Raw genomic sequence first — 22,082 nt, 5'->3', positions numbered from 1 at the left:
ATGACATGATTCTATACATAAAGGACCCTAAAGACTCTACTAGCAAGCTGTTAGAGCTGATTAAAACCTACAGCAATGTAGCAGGATACAAAATAAATACACAGAAATCAGTAGCCTTCATATATGCTAACAACAAACACACAGAGGATGAAATCAGAGAATCACTCCCATTCACAATTGCATCAAAAAAAAAAATAAAATACCTTGGAATAAACCTAACCAAGGAAGTAAAGAACCTATACAATGAGAACTTTAAAACACTCAAACGAGAAATTGCAGAAGACACTAGAAAGTGGAGAAACATCCCTTGTTCCTGGATTGGAAGAATCAATATCATGAAAATGGCAATCTTACCAAAAGCAATCTACACATTTAATGCAATCCCTATCAAAATTCCAAAGGCTTTCTTCATGGAAATAGAAAAAACAATCCAGAAATTCATTTGGAATCACAAAAAAACCTCGAATATCTAAAATAATACTGAGCAACAAAAAAGAGGCTGGTGGTATCACCATACCTGATTTTAACCTATACTACAGAGCCATAGTAACAAAAATAGCATGGTACTGGCACAAAAACAGACATGTAGATCAGTGGAACAGAATAGAGGACCCAGATGTAAGCCCAAGTAGCTATAGCCACCTGATATTCGATAAAAATGCCAAAAATACTCATTGGGGAAGAGACAGCCTCTTCAGCAAATGGTGTTTTGAAAACTGGATATATATCTGCAGAAGGATGAAAATAGATTCTTCTCTCTCGCCATGCACAAGAATTAAGTCCAAATGGATTAAAGACCTTAACATCAGACCAGAAACTTTGAAACTGCTAGAGGAAAAAGTAGGGGAAACCCTTCAACATATTGGTCTTGGCAAAGACTTTCTGAATACAACCCCAATTGCTCAGGCAATAAAACCACAGATTAACCACTGGGACCTAATGAAACTACAAAGATTTTGCACTGCAAAGGACACAGTGAAAAAAGCAAAGAGGCAACCTACAGAATGGGAAAAAATCTTCACCAGCTATATATCTGATAGAGGATTAATATCTAGGATATACAAAGAACTCAAAAAGTTAAATAATAAGGAATCAAACAAGCCAATCAAAAAATGGGCTATGGAGCTAAATAGAGAGTTCTCAAAGGAAGAAATACGAATGGCATATAAGCATCTAAAAAAATGTTCTACGTCACTAGTCATCAGGGAAATACAGATTAAAACTACACTGAGATTCCATCTCACTCCTGTCAGAATGGCCACCATCATGAAAACAAATGATCATAAATGTTGGCGGGGATGTGGAAAAAAAGGAACCCTTCTGCACTGCTGGTGGGAATGCAATCTGGTCCAGCCATTGTGGAAATCAGTGTGGAGGTTCCTAAAACAGCTAGAGATTGATCTACCATATGACCCAGCTATAGCACTCCTAGGCATATATCCAAAGGACTCATCTCATTTCCTTAGAAGTACATGCTCAACCATGTTTATTGCTGCTCAATTTATAATAGCTGGGAAATGGAACCAGCCTAGATGTCCCTCAACAGATGAGTGGATAATGAAGATGTGGCACATTTATACAATGGAGTTCTACTCAGCGGTAAAGAAAAATGAAGTTATGAAATTTGCAGAAAAATGGATGGACCTGGAAAGTATTATACTAAGTCAGGTAACCCAGGCCCAGAAAGCCAAGCGCCACATGTTCTCTCTCATATGTGGATCCTAGCTACAGATGACCAGGCTTCTGTGTGAGAATGAAAGTACTTAGTAGCAGAGGCCAGTAAGTTGAAAAGGAGACATAAAGGGTGGAGAAAGGAAGGGAGGAGGATACTTAATAGGTTGATATTGTATATATGTAATTACAATGATTGTAATGGGGAGGTAATATGATGGAGAACGGAATTTCAAATGGGCAAGTGTGGGGTTGGGGAGGGAGGGAATTACCATGGGATATATTTTATAATCATGGAAAATGTTAATAAAAATTTAAAAAAAAAAAAAAGAATATAGCCTTGAAACACTGAAAGACTTCCCATGTCAAAACAGGTAAGTAGAATAAACAGTTGGGACTGTCTGAATACATTAAGCTTCTTGTAGCTGATAGATGTAAGAGTTACAGTTTTTGTGTGATCATTGGATGGTTGGCTTGTTCTTAGGCTCTTGGGCTCAAGCAATCTTTGGACTCAGTCTCCTCAGATGGAGGACTACAAGAGCATACCCCCACACTAAGGACTCTAAGGCCTTGGTGTGTGCATGCGTGTGCGTGTGCATGTGTGTTGTGGGGGTGATGTAGAGGCCAGAGATTGACACTGGGTAGACATATGTTTTGGTAAACAGTATGTTTTTGAGACACAGTGTCTCATAGAACCTGGAACTTACCAATCACCCTACACAAGCTAGTGGGCAAGCCCAGGACTTCTCCTATCTCTGCCTCCCTGGCGCTGGGATTTCAGGCATGGGCCACCACACCAGCTTTCACGTGAGTGCTGGGACCCACATTCAGGCTCTCACGCTTGTGGGATGGTGCTTCATCCACTGCCTCTCCCCTTGCCCTGCCAACACCTTGTTTGTACGACCCTCCTGGGAATTATAACCACCTTTATACTTTTTATTCAGTAAGTACCAAATTTAAGTATTAAAAGTGTACGGGATGACATGAGCTCACCTGCTGCAAGTCTCCAGTGCAGACACTCACGGTAAGAGTTGGAAGAATCATGAAGCATGCATTGTAGAAAAGCACTCCGTATTTCCCCAGCTCCTACAGACACACACACACACACAAAAAAAAAAAAAAATCAGTGCACTGTAAAAACTATGAAGCAGGGACTGAAGGGATGAATCATTGGTTAGACGTGCTTTCCTCAACAAGCCTACCAACCTGAATTTGGGTTTCCCAGCATCCATTGGTGTGCAAGTCTGTAATCCTCATGTGCCTACAGCAATGGGGAGTGGAGTCAGAAGAATCCTAAAGCTCACAGACCAGCTAGTTTGTCCTGTGCAGTGGCAGAGACAGAGAAAGAAACAGAGAGAGAGAGAGAGAAAGAGAGAGAGAGAGAGAGAGGGGGACCCTGTCTCAAAAAAGAGAGAAGAGAGGGAACATATGCTGATGTTGTCCATTCACCTCCATATTCACATTGCAACATGCACGTACACATACACACACACACACACACTTATTTACTTACTTAAAAAATGGTTAAGTGTCACATTTCCTAGTACTGGTTGTACAACTGTTTTATGCAAAGTCAGAATGTATACTGGAGTATTTTCAGCAAATTTATCATGTAACATGTTCCATGTCAATTGCACTGTGATATCAGGGTAAATATTTATTTTACAACAACAGCTACAGATACAATGAGAAAAAATGAAAGGCCTCCAAGGTTCCACCCATCTCTAACATTCTAATTGAGTGTATTTTCTTTCTTAAGCACGTTATTCCAAATAGGAAACCTAGAATGAAATCAAGAAGATTTAAAATGTTAACATAACTCCCTGAAAACATCTGTTCTCCCTGCTGAAGAATAGCAACATTATGTGTTCACTGTCACGAAAGCGGCCATGCCACCTAGCTATCAAAAAAGGGTGACATACTGTGATCTTTCAAAAAGGCAACAAAACCTGGTTTTGTAAAACTGTCACCATTAAAAGAAACAAATGGCCATGTGAATTAAAAAAATCCCTCAAGGCAATGAGCCCATCAGTCACAGAGAACTCCCCCACAAATACAAAAGCCATGGAAACAAAGAACCTTATGCCTGGCTTATCCCAGAGAGCTTCCGGTAACAGCTGGGGTCGGAGTGGGCTGAGACCGCCACATGACAGGCAACCAGGCAGAAGCAAACTCCGAAGGGGTGGGGGACACTGGAGGACCTTACAAATTATATTTACTCCACTCCTCTCTCTCCAAAGATAAGGTAACTAGGTTTGATGAAATTAAGGTTCAAAGACATGATGGCCAGTGAGCGGCAAACCTGGGTCTGGAGCCCAGATCCTCAGAGCAGCACTCTCAGAACACCTATCTTGACCCCCCGATTTTGCCATAGTCACTAATGATGTTGACTTTAAAAGATGAATTTATTGAGCCGGGCGTGGTGGCGCACGCCTTTAATCCCAGCACTCGGGAGGCAGAGGTAGGAGGATTGCCGTGAGTTCGAGGCCACCCTGAGACTCCATAGTGAATTCCAGGTCAGCCTGGGCTAGAGTGAGACCCTACCTCGAAAAACCAAAAAAATAAAAAATAAAAAATGAATTTATGGGCTGGAGGGATGGCTTAATGGTTAAGGAGTTTGCCTGCAAAGCCAAAGGACCCAGGTTCGATTCCCCAGGAACCATGTAATCTAAATGCACAAGATGGCACATGCATCTGGAGCTTGTTTGCTGCAGCTAGAGACCCTAGCATGCCCATTCTTTCTCTCTCTCTTCCTCCTCCTCCCCCTCCTTCTCTCCCTCTTTCCCTCTTTTTCTCTGTCAAATAAATAAATAATAAGTAAATAAAATTTTAAAAATAAATTTACTTTTCAAAATTTATATGTAGACTTGGGCTGGGGAGATGGCTTAGCAGTTAAATGCTTGCCTGTGAAGCCTAAGGACCCCAGTTCAAAGCTTGATTCCCCAGGACCCACGTTTGCCAGATGCACAAGGGACACACGCGTCTGGAATTCATTTGCAGTGGCTGGAGGCCCTGGCATGCCCATTCTTTCCCTCCCCCTGCTCCCTCTTTCTCTGTCTGTCACTCTCAAATAAATAAATAATTTTTTAAAAAAAATTATATGTAGTCTTATTATACATCCAAAATAGTGACAGGAGGCTGGGGAGATAGCTCAGTATATAAAGTTCAATACTCAGGCAGGCCCCATATAAAAAATCAGAGGCATTGGCAGGCTTCTAGAATCCCAGTACTCTGAAGGTGAGATTGGAGGCAGATAGGAGAAATTTCCAGAAGCCTGGACCCATGATCCCCAAACCCCACACACATGTGACCTGCACATACACATGATCCCTTGACCTTCCTACATGCATGAGATGCACACACCCATACTCACCTCCACAAATGTGTGACATGCACACCCCCATATTCACACACAAAAATATATATACAAAAAATAAATTTAAATAGTGACCTCTTTTCCCTCCTTATCTATTTTTTACCCAAGCTTTTGCAATGCTAGGAGTAAAAAGTATTAGACAAGATAGTGACAAAGAAATTAGTTGACAGATCATATGACATGAATGGAATCTCATACCAACTGCACAGTTCATTTTCACTTTTTATGTTATTTCAGGAGGCAGATGACGAAGTCTTAAGTCTGCAGGAGGAAATATCAGATACCTTTGGGTCCATTTTCTGTTTGGTATAAACTCCATTTGCCGCTGTGAAGATGTCATTCAGGAATACCAAAATATAGCCTTCCAGGTTAAAAGTGAGGTCAGAACTGGCAGGAAGAACAAAAAAAAAAAAAAAAAAAAAAATTTTTTTAAATGAAAATGATTACAAAGAAACTCCCAGCTTGGCCTCACAACCTGACTGGTTTTTCTTTTCCTCATCAAATCTGTGTGAAATGCTAATGGCTACCTTTTCTGGAGCAAATTATTCCCCTTGCAGTAGCCAGTGGTTAACTCCCCTGCTCTGCCACCAGGCAGGGGGAAAAAGATAGCCAGTCAGGCAGCTTTAACTGAATTACTCACAGCTTAAGCCCCAGGGACACAAACTATTTTGCTTCAACCTGGAGGCCTATTCTTTTGCTAACTGATCAGTTGACATGATGATCAATTAGTGAGCTGACTGTCCTGAGGGACATGATCTGCCCTCCCACCAGTAGCTTTGCTTATTGTAGGAAACGGAGCCATCCCCAGGGTAGAGTCTGTGGTGGACAGCTGGGCAGTAACTGGGGCAAGAAGGGTTGGTGAGGAAGTGACCCCTCCATCTGGTACCCAAACAGTGCCCTGTCTGTCACACAGGCGGGGCAAGTCTCCCTGCAGTCCAGGAACCTTTCTTCCCAAGACTTTGAAACATCATATCATCAATTTCCACTCTGAATGAATAATGGCAACATAAAAACATTTGGGGGATACAATAGCAAGAAGCATAGCAGATACATGATGTGAGTCAGCAAGCCACCAGACACACGCCACAGTGCATACAAACAAACTGCCAAGGAGGGAACCCCTCCATCTACCTCTTAGGATGAGCACTTGGGGTCTTCAAAGGTAGCTAGTTAGGTTGGTTGGTTACTTAGCTAAACTAGTTAGTTGTTGGCTGTTTTTGAGACAGCATCTCACTGTGTTTGCCCAGGATGGCTTGGAACTCCTGTACTCAAGAACTCTCTTGGCTTCATAGTAGCTGAGATTACAGTAGTGGTATCATTTCTGACTAGTTTGTGGGCCTAAATTAACTAACAACAACAACAACCAAAAAAATGGATTGAAGGAGAAAAGGAATACAAATCTTGTTAACATGTTACATACACAGGAATTCACAGAAAAAGGAGACTCGGTTTTCACACAGGGAGGTTTAATAACATTTTAACAAAGGAAAGAGGGTTTGGATGTCCAGAGACAAACTGGAAAGTGACCAGGGAATATATTAGGGAAAACAATGACTAGCAAAAGGTTATTTTCAGGTTTAACTTTGTAGACTCATCTGAGTGTTGACCTCTATCAGCAGTAGCTGTCTGCTTCCTAGTCCAGAAGGAGCCGTCTCTGTAAAGGGAGATTCATGGCCAGCTTTTAGGCAGCAACCCTCCCTGTATATCTTGGTTCTCAATGGCCTTACATTCATAATAACCCTGATGCCAAAGCAGTGTGTTTTGGAGTAGTTAATATTGACTCTCCTTCAATATCAACATAAGACCATCTTGAACAAAATAGAGGGCAAAGATTGCATCAAAGTATGAACTCAAATTAAATCATTTTTGTTTCTGGCATCCATTGGTATTATGAGAATATAAAGTTGCTTTGTTCATCATCTACTAGAATTCTCCAGCTCAATCACAAAGAGATTTTCTCCAAAAAAAAAAAATCTTAGTTTTTGCATGTGTATGTATTTGTAATGGGTGCCCGTGTGTGTAGGCATGTGGGCACACGTGGGCATGCAGATGTGTACGTGTGACCAGAGAATATCAAGTGTTTTCCTCAGAACTGCTGTCCACTTCCTTTGAGACAAGGTGTCACATTGGCCTGGAGCTCGTCAAGTAGGGAGCAAGGTCCAGGGAGCCACCCGTCTTCCGCCTTTTCAGTGCCGGAATTGCAGGCATGGACCACCATGTCTGGATTTCCATGGCTACTGGTAATCAAACTCAGGTCTTCATGCACTGTTACAAGACAAGACTTCTTCCCATGGCCCCCAAAAAGGTCTTTTCTAAGTCTCCTAACTACTCATGCTTGATGCAGCATCAAGGAGTGTTTGCTGTCCCTGAGACAAAAGTCAGGATAAGGTTAGCTAAATTTGGTCTGCGGATGTCTCAACCTTGAGTCCTTACATAATGAACTACAAACTAACTGAGTATGTAAGTTAACTAAAAGCCTCATCCACTATATGTTTCATAACGAGCAGCTGAGTCTCAGCCCATCACTGACACCCAGCAGCCGTGGGTCGCAGCGAGCAGCGAGGGTCAAATAACTCAATCCCCGGGCTGTAACCAATAAGGCTTGCTCTACCGCACTCCCGCCTCCAGCCGGTAACCGGTGCCCGGACGTGCAGCTGTGCGGAGCTCCCCGCGTCTATGCTGGTTCTGCGGACTACCCAATTTGCAGGTCGTGCCTTTGCTCAGCTAAACTCCATTAACTTCAAACTGTCATTAATTTGGAATGAGTAGGAAAAGTTGGACTTCTAGAACCCTGGGGAAAAGGTCTTGCCCACTTCCTGGAAGCCTGAGGGAAATTCCAGAGCTGCAAACGACCAAAAGTGGTGAGCCTACTTCTCGCTGCACAGCATGGACCATTCCTTACCAGCCAGTCATTTAGGCCAGCAGTGAGAATACAGAAACGTTACAAAGAATTTATTTATATAAACTATAGCAGATTCATGGTCAGCCATTATGGTTGTTATTTAAGGCCACTCCTAGACATTCTCTTTCAGCTTTTCTGGCTATGTGACTTGTTTGATGACTAATGCACAAGAGAGGGGGTGCACATCACTTCTGGCTTTACACAATTCCCCACATGTTCTTTTCCTGCCTGGATGACTACGGAAACCCCCTCTGAGGTAGGAAACCCCTCATGGGCTCCTGAGCTACAGTGAGCAGAGTGACAGCTGAAGGTTTGCATTTTCAACCTGGGAACAGACACTGGTGTGTAAAATCAGTGAGATAAGGGCTGGAGAGATGGCTTAGCAGTTAAGCGCTTGCCTGCAAAGCCTAAGGACCCTGGTTCGAGGCTTGATTCCCCAGGGTTCACGTTAGCGAGACGCACAAGGGGGCGCACGCGTCTGGAGTCCGTTTGCAGTGGCTGGAACCCATGGTGCACCGTTCTTCCCCCCTGCCTCTCTGTCGCTCTCAAATAAATATATAAAAGTAACCAAAAAAAAAAAAAGATTTGCTTAGCCAGGCGTGGTGGTGCACGCCTTTAATCCCAGCACTCGGGAGGCAGAGGTAGGAGGATTGCCATGAGTTCAAGGCCACCCTGAGACTCCACAGTGAATTCCAGGTCAGCCTGGGCTAGAGTGAGACCCTACCTCAAAAAAACAAAAAAAAAAAAAAAAAAGATTTGCTTTAAAAAAATCAGTGAGATGAGGTAAGACACGGGGCTTGTTTGTTACAAAAGCTTAAACGGACTCATCCTGACAATGTCTGATCAACAACCAACAGCATTCACACTGGGATGAGCGAACTTCTGTGAGAGAGCAGAAGGCTGGTGTCACAGTAGTACTATATAGCTCAACACCATGAACGTCACCCACCAGGAAGGAGTCCACTGAGTGAGTGCGGAGAGCCGCTGAGAAGTGCTGTTCCACGCCGCCTCCGGGGTAAAAGTGAGATGCTTGTGCAAACACAGCTGTGCTTTCAGCTCACTGGAGTATCATCAAATATGCTAAAAGTAAGATGTCCTTGCCCACAGGTTCTGGAAACATGCCTACAGACATACAATGCCATTTCTCTAAGACTTACACTTTTTGTTGTTGTTTGTTTTTGTTTTTCGAGGTAGGGTCTCACTCTAGCCCAAGCTGACCTGCAATTCACTATGTAGTCCCAGGCTGGCCTCGAACTCTCAATTAGTCCTCCTACTTCAGCCTCCCGAGTGCTGGGATTAAAGGCGTGTGCTATCTTGCCTGGCTACAAACACTTTTTATTGGGTTGTTGTTTGACAAGAGGTCTTGCTAAGCAGACTTGGCTGACCTGGAACTCATGTAGTCCAGGCTACCCTCCCTGCCTCTGCCTCCCAAGTGCTGAGATTACAAAGACTTTGGGGGGGGGGGGTCAAAGGACAGCCTGAGGTGTGGGTCCTTGACTTTCCGCCTTGTTTGAGGTAGAATCCAGCTGTTCACAGTGCTGTGTTGTTTTTTTTTTGTTTGTTTTTGTTTGTTTTTTTTTCTTATTTGAGAACGACAGACACAGAGAGAAAGACAGATAGAGGGAGAGAGAGAGAATGGGCGCGCCAGGGCTTCCAGCCTCTGCAAACGAACTCCAGATGCATGCACCCCCTTGTGCATCTGGCTAACGTGGGACCTGGGGAACCGAGCCTCGAACCGGGGTCTTTAGGCTTCACAGGTAAGAGCTTAACCACTAAGCCATCTCTCCAGCCCCACAGTGCTGTGTTTACTGGGCCAGCTGGCCTGCAGGCTTTGAGCAGTTCTCTTGTCCCTGCCACCCTTCCTGCTCTAGCACGCTGCGATTACAGACCCAGCACCACAGCATGTAGCTTTACATGGGATCTGGGGACACACACTCGGGTACTCAGGCTGACATGGCAAGTGCTTTATCCACTGAGCCATCTCTCAGACCCTTACAAAGACTTTCATAAACTACTTGTTGTGAAAGCCTTCAACTGGGTCTAAGTCGGAGGTTTTCAAAGTGAGCCCTAAGGAAGGAGGGATTGGCAGCATTGCAGAAGGGCACCTTCAGCACAGCCCTGCCCTTTTTGAGCTCTTTACTCACATGATGTCATCTGAACAAAGTCTGTGACTAATTGGTGCCCCTGTTCATTGTCTGTGCCCTCCTATTGCACAAGTTTTTAAAAAAGTGCCAGGGGCTCGTCTTAGTCTAGGCTGGGCCTGGTAGCAGAAGAAGCATATGAAAATATGATTAATAGGGGTGGAGGAAAATGGCTCAGTGGGTAATGTGACTATTGCACAAGCATAAGGTCCTGAGTCCAGATCCTTAACATCCACATATAACGTCAGGCATTGTGCTACGTGACTATAATCCCAGTACTGGGGAGGCAGAGACAGCGTTCCCCAGGGTTTACTGGCAGGATGCATTAGCTGAATCTGTGAATTCAGAGTTCAGTGAGAGGAATCTTGTACCACAATTTTAAACGAAGGTGGGGAAAACAATCAGACTCCTTCAACCACTGAGCCAAGCAGAAGACACCTGACACCAGACTGTGGCCTCCACATGCACCCACACACAACACACTGGTATACTCACTACCTGAACAAACACACACATGCATGCAAGCAACACATGTGCAAATACTAAAAAGATAATTAATAAGCCACAGAGGATACAATGGACTAACTACCCTTGTAACCATAATAAAGACTACTGTTGCTAACAAGACTGGTCAACGATCAGTAATCATGCTATATCTTCCTGCTATTTCTTTTGCTTCTTTAATTGTCTCCACAACAGGAATGGAGGATCCAAGAAGGCAAAGATCCTTGAGTATTTTTCTTAACTGTTGGATTTTCAACCTCTACAATGATGCGTAGCATTCGGGATGTGCTCGCTGTTTCTGTTGAACTTGGTCGGCCCTGAACTGTACCAATGCTTCGTGTGAATTATTTCACTAAGCTCTCACAATGGCCCTCTTTGGTGGATGCTACTTTAATCTCAGTGTTACCATCTGAATAACTGGGGAACAGAAAGCTAATTAACTTTGCCCTGGTCATGCAGGTAGTAAATTAGGAAGCTAGAAGAAGATCCCAGCTGGGCGTGGTGGCGCACGCCTTTAATCCCAGCACTTGGGTGGCAGAGGTAGGAGGATTGCCATCTGTTCAAGGCCACTGTGAGACTACATAGTGAATTCTAGGTCAGCCTGGACTAGAGTGAAACCCTACCACGAAAAACCAAAAAAAAAAAAAAAAAGATACTGAAAAAGATCCCAGGTGGGCTAGAGAGATGGCCCAGTAGTTAAAAGCACCTGCTTACAAAGCCTGATGGTCTTGGTTTGAGTCCCCAGTACCCACATAAAGCCAGATAAACAAAGAGCATGCATTTGAAGTCCATTTGCAGTGTGGCAGGAGGATGTGGTGCACCCTCTGCTCGTTCTCTCTATATTCCTTTCTCTGTCTCTCTCTCTCAAATAAACAAAGAAACTATTTTTTTTTTAAAGATCCCAGGTATTCTACAGTCACACTATTATTTAATATGCAATTAATAATACAGACGCCTGGTGGCTCTAAATGAGCTTCAAACAAAAGTACAAGAATGTTATACTGAAATTCCTCCAACCACTTCTTTCTTCCTTGCATTCAAGTAGGTTTATTTTCTATTGTCTTTTTTTTTTTGGTATGTGTAAATGCATGTGTGTATGCACATGTGTGTGCAGTTGCATACAACCCATGCACACTCGGGAAGAGGCCAGAAGATTTTGGGATCCTCAGATTATTCTCCTGAAACAGTTGCTCACCAAATCTGGAGCTCCCCTCAGCACTGGAGTTACAGACATGTGCATCCATGTCTGCCTTTTGTTTGTTTGTTTGTTTTTGTTGTTTTTTTCAAGGTAGGGTCTCACACTAGCCTAAGATGACCTGGAATTCACTATGTAATCTCAGGGTAGCCTTGAACTCACAGGGATCCACCTACCTCTGCCACCCAAGTGCTGGGATTAAAGGTATGTGCCACCACATCTAGCACCTGGCTTTCTTTTTCCCATGAGTTCTGGGGACCAACTCAGGCCCTTGTGCTTGCTCTTACCCACTGAGGAGCACCAAGTGCTCTTACCCACTGAGCCATCTCCCCAACACCCCCTATTCTCATTTTACTATATAGATGAGGAAACCAAAGTACACGGCAACTCAAAACTTACACAGAATAGAGCTAAACTGTAAAGCCAGGAAAGGTGACCACACAAACACATTTGTCACCACACCACAGAAGGCAGGGATCCAGCCAAGTCCCAGCCTGCCAGCACGCACGCAAGGCCCTCACTCTCACTTCTGCGTGTCAACGATTAGGGTAGGAAGCTCGCCAACACACAAGCTTATGATGACAGCATCGTGCCAGCGCAAACAGAGAATACTGAGTTATTGCACAATGAGAAAGCAAACAACAAAGGCTTTAAACTTATTGTGGGGGCTGGAGAGATGGCTTAGTGGTAAAAGCACTTGCCTGCGAAGCCTAAGGACCCATGTTCAACTCTCCAGGTCCCACATAAGCCAGAAGCACAAGGTGACTCAAGGGCGCCCATGCGCACAAGGTGGCGCATGTGTCCAGAGTTCAATTACGGTGGCTGGAGGCCCTCGTGCACCAATTCTCTCCCTCCCTCCCTCCCTCTCTCTTTCTCTCTCTTCCTCTCTCTCTCTTGCATTAAAAAAAAAAGGTAGTCAGTTGGGTTTTCCTCAAAAAAAACCCTATTGTGGGCTTTTTGAGGAACGCGCGTGTGTGTGTGTATGTGTGTGTGTGTGTGTGTGTGTGTGTGTTTGGTGCTAAAAATGAATGTGGACCTTTGTGCCTGTTTTGCACATATTCTACCACTGAACTCTAGCCCTAGCCAAAATCCGTTATTTTACTTTAATTTTTTTTATATATTTATTCATTTATTTATTTTGGTTTTTCAAGGTAGGGTTTCATTCTAGTCCAGGCTGACCTGAAATTCACTATGTAGTCTCAGAATGACCAGGAACACACAGTGATTCTCCTACCTCTGCCTCCCAAGTGATAGGATTAGAGATGTGCACCATCACGCCTGGCTCAAAGTCTGTCATTTTAAACTGAATAAAACGCCTAAGAACTTTTCGAGTAAAAATTTTATACTGAGGACACTCAAAGATAAAATTGAGCCAGTGTGGGCCTCAAGGGAACACATGCGATGACCCAAACTTCATCAGATTTGTTTCTTAACTGCTCGGTTCAACTGCAGCCAGATGGAAAAACAATTTTTTTTTAGCTTGAAGAAGAGGCTGGACCTATTGTCAAAGACAAAGAAGTCACTGAGCAGAAACAGAACAAGGTCTTACCCGGCTGCTACGACAGCGCCCAGGACGATGGTGAAGACACTGGCAACGATGGTCAGGGAATACTTCCTCCTGTAGCAGAGAAACAAAGAAGGCGACGGGTGGAAAGGAGAACCTAAAATAGGGATTTTATACTTAAAAACTGAAAATAGACATGAGTAGTTTCCTGGCTGAAACTCTCTCTAACTGACACTGCTCATTTGTGATGGCACAACAAATGGTTTCAAGTAAGGCCAAGTATCTTTCTTTCTAAGCAGTGTTGATGTCTCTGTTCACACTGACCAGTTGCTTGCTACTAAATACAAAGGAGGAGCCGGGCGTGGTGGCACACACCTTTAATCCCAGCACTCGGGAGGCAGAGGTAGGAGGATCGCCGAGAGTTCGAGGCCACCCTGAGACTACATCGTGAATTCCAGGTCAGCCTGAGCCAGAGTGAGACCCTACCTCGAAAAACCAAAAAAAAAAAACAAAGGAGGCCCTCCTGCCACAGAATCGATGCAAAAAAAAAAAAAAGACTGCACTTCCAGGGCTCAGCCTGAATCTCCTTAGGAGAATACTTTGTAATAGCAGCTATGAAATTTGGTGTATTCTGAGGATATGATTCCACTTGGTGCTTCAGAGCTGCTTTTCTAACTGGGCCCCTTCCCTGTCAGTACACATGAGAAGTGTTCACTGCTGCGTCCAAACAGGGCACATTCCATGTGACTCAGCAAACAGATCCCCTGTGTTTGGGATGTCTGTTGTTTCTTTTGTTATTTTCTACCCCAGGCACCTGATATAAAATGACAAATTTTTCTGGTGTTTGTGCGTTCTTGGGTGTGAGTGTGGGCTGCACACATGCCACCGAGCACTTGTGGGGGTCACAGGGCGACCTCGGATGGCAGTCCTTCCATTCTGCCTTGTCTGAGGCAGGCTCTCTGTAGTTCCCCACTGCTTTAGACAGGCTGGTTGATCCATGAGCTTCCAGGAGATTCTGCTGCCTGTCTCCCATCCAGCCAACACTACTGCTACACGCCACAGCGGCTGTGGGACGTTGCACATGGCTTCCGGGAGGGCGGACTCACGCATCCACTGAGCCACCGCCCCACCCCCGAAATGACAACTTCAAATGCCTCATTAAGGTGGGGATCATAGAAACAGATGATTGCTTTGTGTAGTGTGTGTGTATGTGTGTGTGTGTGATACGTACATGTGTGTAGATGAACATGCCCTGTGCTCACTTATGCGGAGGCCAGAGGAGAACTTGAACTATGTCTCTGTATATCATGCTGATATAGAATCACAGAAGCTCACTGATTCTAGAGCAAGTTGTTCTTACAAACCTCAATGATTCTCTGGCCTTCACCCCCGCTGCATGACTGGGGTTATAGGCATGCATGGCTATGCCTAGCTGTTTTACATGTGTGCTGGGAAACCAAACAGACCTCTCAGGCCCTCATGCTCATACAGGAAGCACTCTTACCTTCCAAGCCATCTCTCCAGCCCCAGATAACTACTTTTTAAGAACTTTATTGGCAGCTTCCATATTGTTTATATTTAACAATATATCATGATCATAATCCCCTCCCACCACCCGCCTATTTCCTTCACCCAAATAGCCCTTCCACTGAGTTCTTTCTTCTTTCCAACTAGTCTCCCTTCTACTTTGATGTCATCATTTTTCCCTCGTATTATGCAGGTCTTGTGCAGGTAGCCTCAGCCACAGTGAGGTCATGACTACCAAGGCTACTTTGTATCTTGAAGCCAATATTGTAAGCACCCCTTCCCTTTCTTTGGCTTTTACATTCTTTCCACCACCTCTTTCTCAATGGTCCTTGAGCCTTGGAGGGTGTGATAGAGATGTCTCATTTTGTGCTGAACACTCCACTGTCGCTTCTCAACATTCTGGTGAGTTTCTAGTCATCACTAGATGACTACTTTTTTTTTATCTATTTCATTTGCAAACAGAGAGAGAGAGAGAAAGATAGTGATAGAGAGGAGATAGAGAATGGGCGTGCCAGGGCCTCTACCCACTGCAAACAAACTCCAGACGCATATGCCCCCTTGTGCATCTGGCTTACGTGGGTACTGGGGAATCGAACCTGGGTCCTTTGGCTTCACAGACAAGTGCCTTAACCACTAAGCCATCTCTCCAGCCACCCTCCCAGATGACTACTTTTAAGTGGATAAACGATTTGTCATTAAGTTGAAGCAACTCAAACAAGCTCACGGGAGAGAGGACTAGATGATGAGACGTCCCTGGAGCTGGACAGATGACTCAGCGGTTCACTGCCCTTCCTGCACAAGCATGGGGGAGGCTGAGGTGCAATCTCCAGACCTCACACAAACAGCTGGGCATGGTCACACACGCCTGTAACCCCAGCACTGTGGAGTGTAGAGACCAGTGAATTGCTGGGGTTCATGAACAGCAAGCTCCTAAATCTGTAAGAAACTCTGTCGCAAGGGAAAACGCAGGCATCTGCGTGATAGAGGGGGACATCTTAGTTACACTTCCCCTGCCACGGATGAACCAGCAGGATACCACGGGTAAGCACATGGGGGGGGGGGCACATATCAGTATTTATACATGTACCACACACATGCAAAAATAAATAAATAATTCAAAGGAGGGGGAACACACCACAGAAATGAAGGAACAAAACTCACCCGAGTATGATGGCTTCCAGAAGTAAGGTAAGTGGAATGGTGAATTTCCTGAGCACAGTGAACATTGGCAAGCTGTCAGGAGAGATTCAAGAGAAACATCAGACACCCTGTGATTATTATTCTTGTTTTAAACATGCCTTATTATTATTATTATTTTGGTGTTTTGAGGTAGGGTCTCAGTCTAGCCCAGGCTGACCTGGAATTCACTATGTAGTCTCAGCATGACCTTGAATTCATGGTGATCCTCCTACCTCTGCTGAGATTAAAGGCATGTGCCATCACACCAGGCCTATCTTATATTTTAAATCTTATTTAATTTACATTTTAATTAAGTCCACTTATTTTCCAAAGTAAATATAAGGAATTAACCTTAATTATCATGTATACCTTTAACAAATCATGTCAAGTAATAAAAAATCAAGATTAAATAATTTTAGAGGCTGGGGAGATGGCTTGGTAGGTCAAAGCACTTGGCACCAAGTATGAGGGTCTGAGGAGGCCTGATTCACCCCTGTAAACAGCTGGGCATAGCCACACACTTCTGTAATCCCAGTCCTGTGGAGAACAGATACCAGAGATCACTAGGGCTCCACTGGTCAGCCAGCCTGACATAAAATGGTAGCTCTGGAGTCAGTGAGAGACTATGTCAAAGAAACAAAAACAGAAAAGTAAAAAGGAGGAAATACATGATGTCTCCTCTAGTCTTTGCCTGTATATGGGGTGTGCACATCTGCACGCACACACACACACACGTGCGCACACACATGTATACACATACCACAGCACAGTCAGCACACAGATGCAAAATGATTGAATGAATAAATAAATAAATAAATGGATAGCTAGATAAATACTTTCATACCACTTCCACATACTGATTCAACATAAATTTCATCCAAATTTTAACTGCCATTTCTTTTTCTTTTTCTTTGCAGAAACTGGCATGTTGATTCTAAAATTAACATGGAAATTCAAGAGACTCAGGGAGAAAAAAAAAATCTTTAAGAATAAGAAAGTCAATGTCCTCACACTTCCTGATTTCAAAATTTATAGACAGCAATATCAAAACTAGCTCATGCTGACTGAATGACAGGATCATAATCACTGGATTAGAACAGAGTCCAAAAACAAGTCTTTACAATTATGATCAACTAAGTCACTTTCCTTTTTTGTTTTGTTTTGTTGGGATAAGGTCTCACCATGTAGCTCAGGGTTGTCTAGAACTTGTAATCCTCCTGCCTCTGCTCTTCAAATGCTGGGATTACAGGTGTGCATCACCATCCCCAGATCCGTCAAATGATTTTCAGTAAAGGTACTGAAATAATTCCATAGAGAAAAGAATAGTCTTTTCAACAAATGTTGCCATGCAAAAGACTGAAGTCAAACTCCTATTCACACCGTATTTAAAAATTAATTCAAAATACATAAAGGATCTAGATGGATGATGAGAAAGTTCCTGAAATGTAACGTGGAGATGGTGCACACAGACATGCGTCAATTTATCTATCTGTCTGCAGTGTTAGGGTCTCACTCTGTAGCCCAGGCTGGCCTTAAGCTCATTATGTAGCACAGACTGGCCTTGAACTTCTGCCTAAACCTCTCATATACTAGCAGGCTTGTGCCATTGTACCCAGCTGTGAACATATATAATTTAATAGATTTTACACTTAAAATAGTTCCAATGGCAAGTTTTATATTGTATGTATTTTATCGAAATTACTACTTAATAAAACTTGGAAACTTCACTCTTCCTCTAAATCACACAAGTTTCTGACTACACAGTTTCTTGCTATCACAAAAGTTTCATACTATAGTTTCTTTATTATTTTCATTTATTTGCAAGCAGAGAGAGATAGAGAGAAGAGAACAGAGAGAATGAGCACACCAAGACCTCCAGCCACTGCAAATGAACTCCAGATGCATGAGCCACCTTGTGTATCTGGCTTTACGTAGGTACTGAGGAATTGAACTGGAGTCATTAGTCTTTGCAAGCAAGAACCTTAAGTGTGCTTTAACCACTAAGCCACCTCTCTGGCCCCTACTACAGTTTCTGATTGAACCGTTTCTTAGTATCCCAGGAGTTTCTGACAACAATGGGCAGGAGTTAATACACAGATGCCTAGCTGACAAAATTGCCAACAACAGGTGCCTGCTATGTGCTCGGCCTCAAACAGAACATCTAAACCAGCTCTCTAAGACTCAGAAAACCTTCCAGAAAGAATGTAAGAGCAGGAGGATTGAGAGGCGGGCTGGGAAATGCCATCTTCTGGATAGACATGGTCGTTACACTCATGAACTCATGGCAGCTGTGGCTTTCAGCACAAGATTAAGCCTGTCAGCGTTTCACCTTTGATGGGGGAAGAGTCCTGAGACCCCAGGCCTCCCAGAGTAGCTGGTGGCAGCTAATGATTTGCTGGGAGACCATTCAGGTTCATGAGTCATGCAGCCACTAGTAAATCACCCATTCCACCCATGAGCATGCAAGCAACTCTAATTCAATGGGTTTAAAACAAAATACATGAAAGTAAGATAGTGCTTTACGAGGACAAAGAAGGATGTTAGTGGAAGAGGGAAAGGGATAGCAGAGAGTAAACAGGAAAAACAAAATGTATTTATGCATGCATGAAAGTGTCAGAAATGAAAAAGAATTTTAAACTTTTTTAAATAAAAATAATAGAAGAGGGACTACTTGGAGCTAAGGAGTTCAGTAGAAGAGGGAAAGGGTGGAGACAAAAGAAGGTAACTGGAGGGGTTTGTGGTCAAAAATACACTAGTTGCGGGCTGGAGAGATGGCTTAGCGGTTAAGCGCTTGCCTGTGAAGCCTAAGGACCCCGGTTCGAGGCTCGGTTCCCCAGGTCCCACGTTAGCCAGATGCACAAGGGGGCGCACGCATCTGGAGTTCGTTTGCAGTGGCTGGAAGCCCTGGCGCGCCCATTCTCTCTCTCTCCCTCTATCTGTCTTTCTCTCTATGTCTGTCGCTCTCAAATAAATAAATAAAAGATGAACCAAAAAAAAAATTTAAAAAAATACACTAGTTGCATGTATAAAAATTGTCAATTAAAAAGGTTTCTGGGATGGAGAGATGGCTCAGTGGCTAAGGCCCTTGCCTGCAAAGCCTAACGACCTGAGTTTGATTATTCTGTACCCATGTAAGCCAGCTGCACAAACTGATGCATGTATCTGGAGTTTCTTTGCAGTGGCAAGAGGCCCTGACACACCCATTCTTTCCCCCCACCTCTCTCTCTTTCTCTCTCTCTCCATGCAAATAAATAAAACATTTTAAAAAATAAAGTTTAAAAGGTTTTTTTTTCCTAAAACTTTGTTGTGTCAAAGTACACTGTTAAGGAATAAAAAGAGAACCAAATATCTTCCTAGCAGGTTGAACAGGATCATATTAGGTCAAGAGATTTTTTTGCAGTCCACAAATATAGTTTACCTTGTCTATTTAAGTCTTTAATTTTCCTTTATAATGTTATGCCAATTTCAATATAAAGGTCTTAAAAGGGTATTAAATTGATTCCTAAATACTTTACCTTCAAAAGAGAAATAAAGAAAATCTACAGAATAGGACAAGATTTTACAAAGCCTGAGGCCTGGGTTTGGTTAAAGGTACTTACTTGCAAAGTCTGACAATCTAGATTGGGTTCCCCAGTACCCACGTAAAGCCAGATACACAAAGTAGTGTGTGTATCTGGAGTTCATTTAGAGTACCAATTGGCCTAGAGCACCCATCATTCTCATTCTCTTTCTCTCCTTACAAATAAATAAAACTATCTAAAAAAACAAAAACAAAAACAAAAAAGGGGGCTGGAGAGATGGCGTAGTGGTTTAGGCATGCTCCTGCAAAGCCATTGGACCTCAGTTCAATTCCCCAGGAGCCATGTAAGCCAGATACACAAGGTGGCACATGCATCTGGAGTTCCTTTGCAGCAGTAGGAGGCCCTGGCATGCCCAATCTCTCTCCCTCCCTCTCTCTGCCTCTCTCTATATATTTTCTTTCTCCCTCAAATAAATAAATAAAAATAAAATATTTTAAAAAGAAAGCTGAAAAAAAAGAAAAAGAAAAAAAGAAGCCGGGTGTGGTGGCATATGCCTTTAATCACAGTACTCAGGAGACAGAGGTAGGCAGACTGTTGTGAGTTCAAGGCTAGCCTGGAACTACAGAGTGAATTCCAGGTCAGCCTGGGCTAGAGTGAGACCCTACCTTGAAAAACCAATAAATAAATTAATTAACTTAAAAGAAGATATATGAATGGCCAGTATGTACATATAAAAATATAAGGGAAATGTTAGCCAGATGCACAAGGGGGCGCACGCATCTGGAGTTCGTTTGCAGAGGCTGGAAGCCCTGGCGCGCCCATTCTCTCTCTCGCCCTCTATCTGTCTTTCTCCCTGTGTCTGTCACTCTCAGATAAATAAATAAAAAATGAACAAAAAAATATTTAAAAAATATATATATATATAAGGGGAAAAAAAAGCAAGATTGGGGTTGGGGAAATGGTTCATAGATAAAGTGTTTGCACACAAGTGTAAGGACCTCAGTTTAGATCGCCAGCACCCATGTAAATGCTGGGCAACCAGGGTGGTGCACACCTGTCATTCCAGCACTCAGGCGGAAGAGTCAGGCAGAGCCCCAATTCAAGCGAGGTAGCTTGAGCAGGGAAATCACTGAGTCCTGGGTTCCACGAGTGCCTCCTATCTCAGTAAGCGAGGCAGAGAGAGAACAAGGAAGACACCCGATGTTGACCTCTGGTCTCCACATGCACCTACACACACATGTGCCCACACGCCTATAAACACATACCCATGTGCAAACTCGACATGCACATGCACAAGAAGAAGAATCAAAAGCAAGTCAGCAGGCCTGAGAGGTCTGAGGGTGATACCCCAACACACACATAAAAAGCTAAGCATGGCCATGCGCATCTGTAACCTCAGTCCTGTGGGGAGCTGAAACCTGAGGATGGCTAGGGTTTTCTGGTCAGCCAGTCTGAATGGAAACAGGAAGCTCTGGATTCAGGAGAGACTGTTTCAAGGAAACAATATGTATCAGTGGTAGACATGCAACGTTCTCCTCTGGCCTCCACATACACACACACATCTGCACACCCATGCACACACCACACACTAAACACAACACATATACACACACAAAACTAATACATAAAATTCTGGTTTCATGACAACCTGTCCTTCAAAAAGAGTGGAGGATATCAGACTTAACAAAAACATTTCTCATTTCTGTATAGCTTTTTTCTGGCTTTTCCACTCTCACCATAGTCTCTCTGACATTTGTCATCTCATTTCTCACAGATCTTCATTCACTAGGCTATACATTACCCACAACATTTTCTGATTCATAGGATGGCTTGGTCTTTCCACATTTTCATTTTTATAGTAACTTTTTAAAAAATTATTTATTTACTTATTTATTTAAAAGAGAATGGGAGTGCCAGGGCCTCCAGCCACTGCAAACAAACCTCAGACTCATGTTCCACCTTGTGTATCTGCCTTACATGGGTCCTGGGGAATCAAACTTGGGTCCTTAGGCTTCACAAACAAGTGCCTTAACCACTAAGCTATCTCTCCAGCTCTTTTACAGAGACCTTTTTTTTTTTTCATTTTTCAAGGTAGGGTCTCCCTCTAGCCCATGCTGACCTGGACTTTACTATGGAGTTTCAGGCTGGCCTTGAGCTCACAGCGATCCTCCTACCTCTGCCTCCCAAGTGCTGGGAATAAAGGTGTGTACCACCATATGTGGCTTACAATGGCTTTTAATAAAGTTATTCAATAAAAAAAAAAATCTGAGGGCTGGAGAGATGGCTTAGTGGTTAAGGAGCTTGCCTACAAAAACCTAAAGACCCATGTTCGACTCTCAAGATCTCACATAAGCCAGAGGCACAAAGGTGAGACAAGCTCAAGATCACACATGCCCACTAGGTGGTGCAAGCATCTGGAATTCGGTTGCAGAGGCTGAGGACCTCTCTCTCTCTCTCTCTCTCTCTCTCTCTATCTCCCCCCTCTCCCCCTCTCCCTCTCCCTCCCTCCCTCCCTCCCCCCCCTCTCTCTTTCTCTCTCTCTCTCTCTCTCTCTCTCTCTCT

General features: G+C 43.6%; 1 protein-coding gene across 1 annotated transcript in view; it reads right to left on the bottom strand.

Moving 5' to 3' along the window:
- Slc35d2 (solute carrier family 35 member D2) overlaps positions 1-22,082 on the bottom strand; it is a 97,803-nt gene that overhangs the window by 37,038 nt on the left and 38,683 nt on the right. Inside the window, exons 6-9 of the mRNA XM_004656521.2 lie at positions 15,982-16,053; positions 13,339-13,407; positions 5,332-5,434; positions 2,665-2,757 (exon numbers count right to left, since the gene is read on the bottom strand). Of these exons, the coding sequence (XP_004656578.2) occupies positions 2,665-2,757; positions 5,332-5,434; positions 13,339-13,407; positions 15,982-16,053 (337 nt within the window). The remainder of the gene's footprint in view (positions 1-2,664; positions 2,758-5,331; positions 5,435-13,338; positions 13,408-15,981; positions 16,054-22,082) is intronic.

The sequence above is a fragment of the Jaculus jaculus genome, chromosome 2, assembly GCF_020740685.1.
Source record: "Jaculus jaculus isolate mJacJac1 chromosome 2, mJacJac1.mat.Y.cur, whole genome shotgun sequence".
Lineage (NCBI taxonomy): Eukaryota > Metazoa > Chordata > Mammalia > Rodentia > Dipodidae > Jaculus > Jaculus jaculus.
This window is presented reverse-complemented; position numbering and strand designations above follow the sequence as displayed.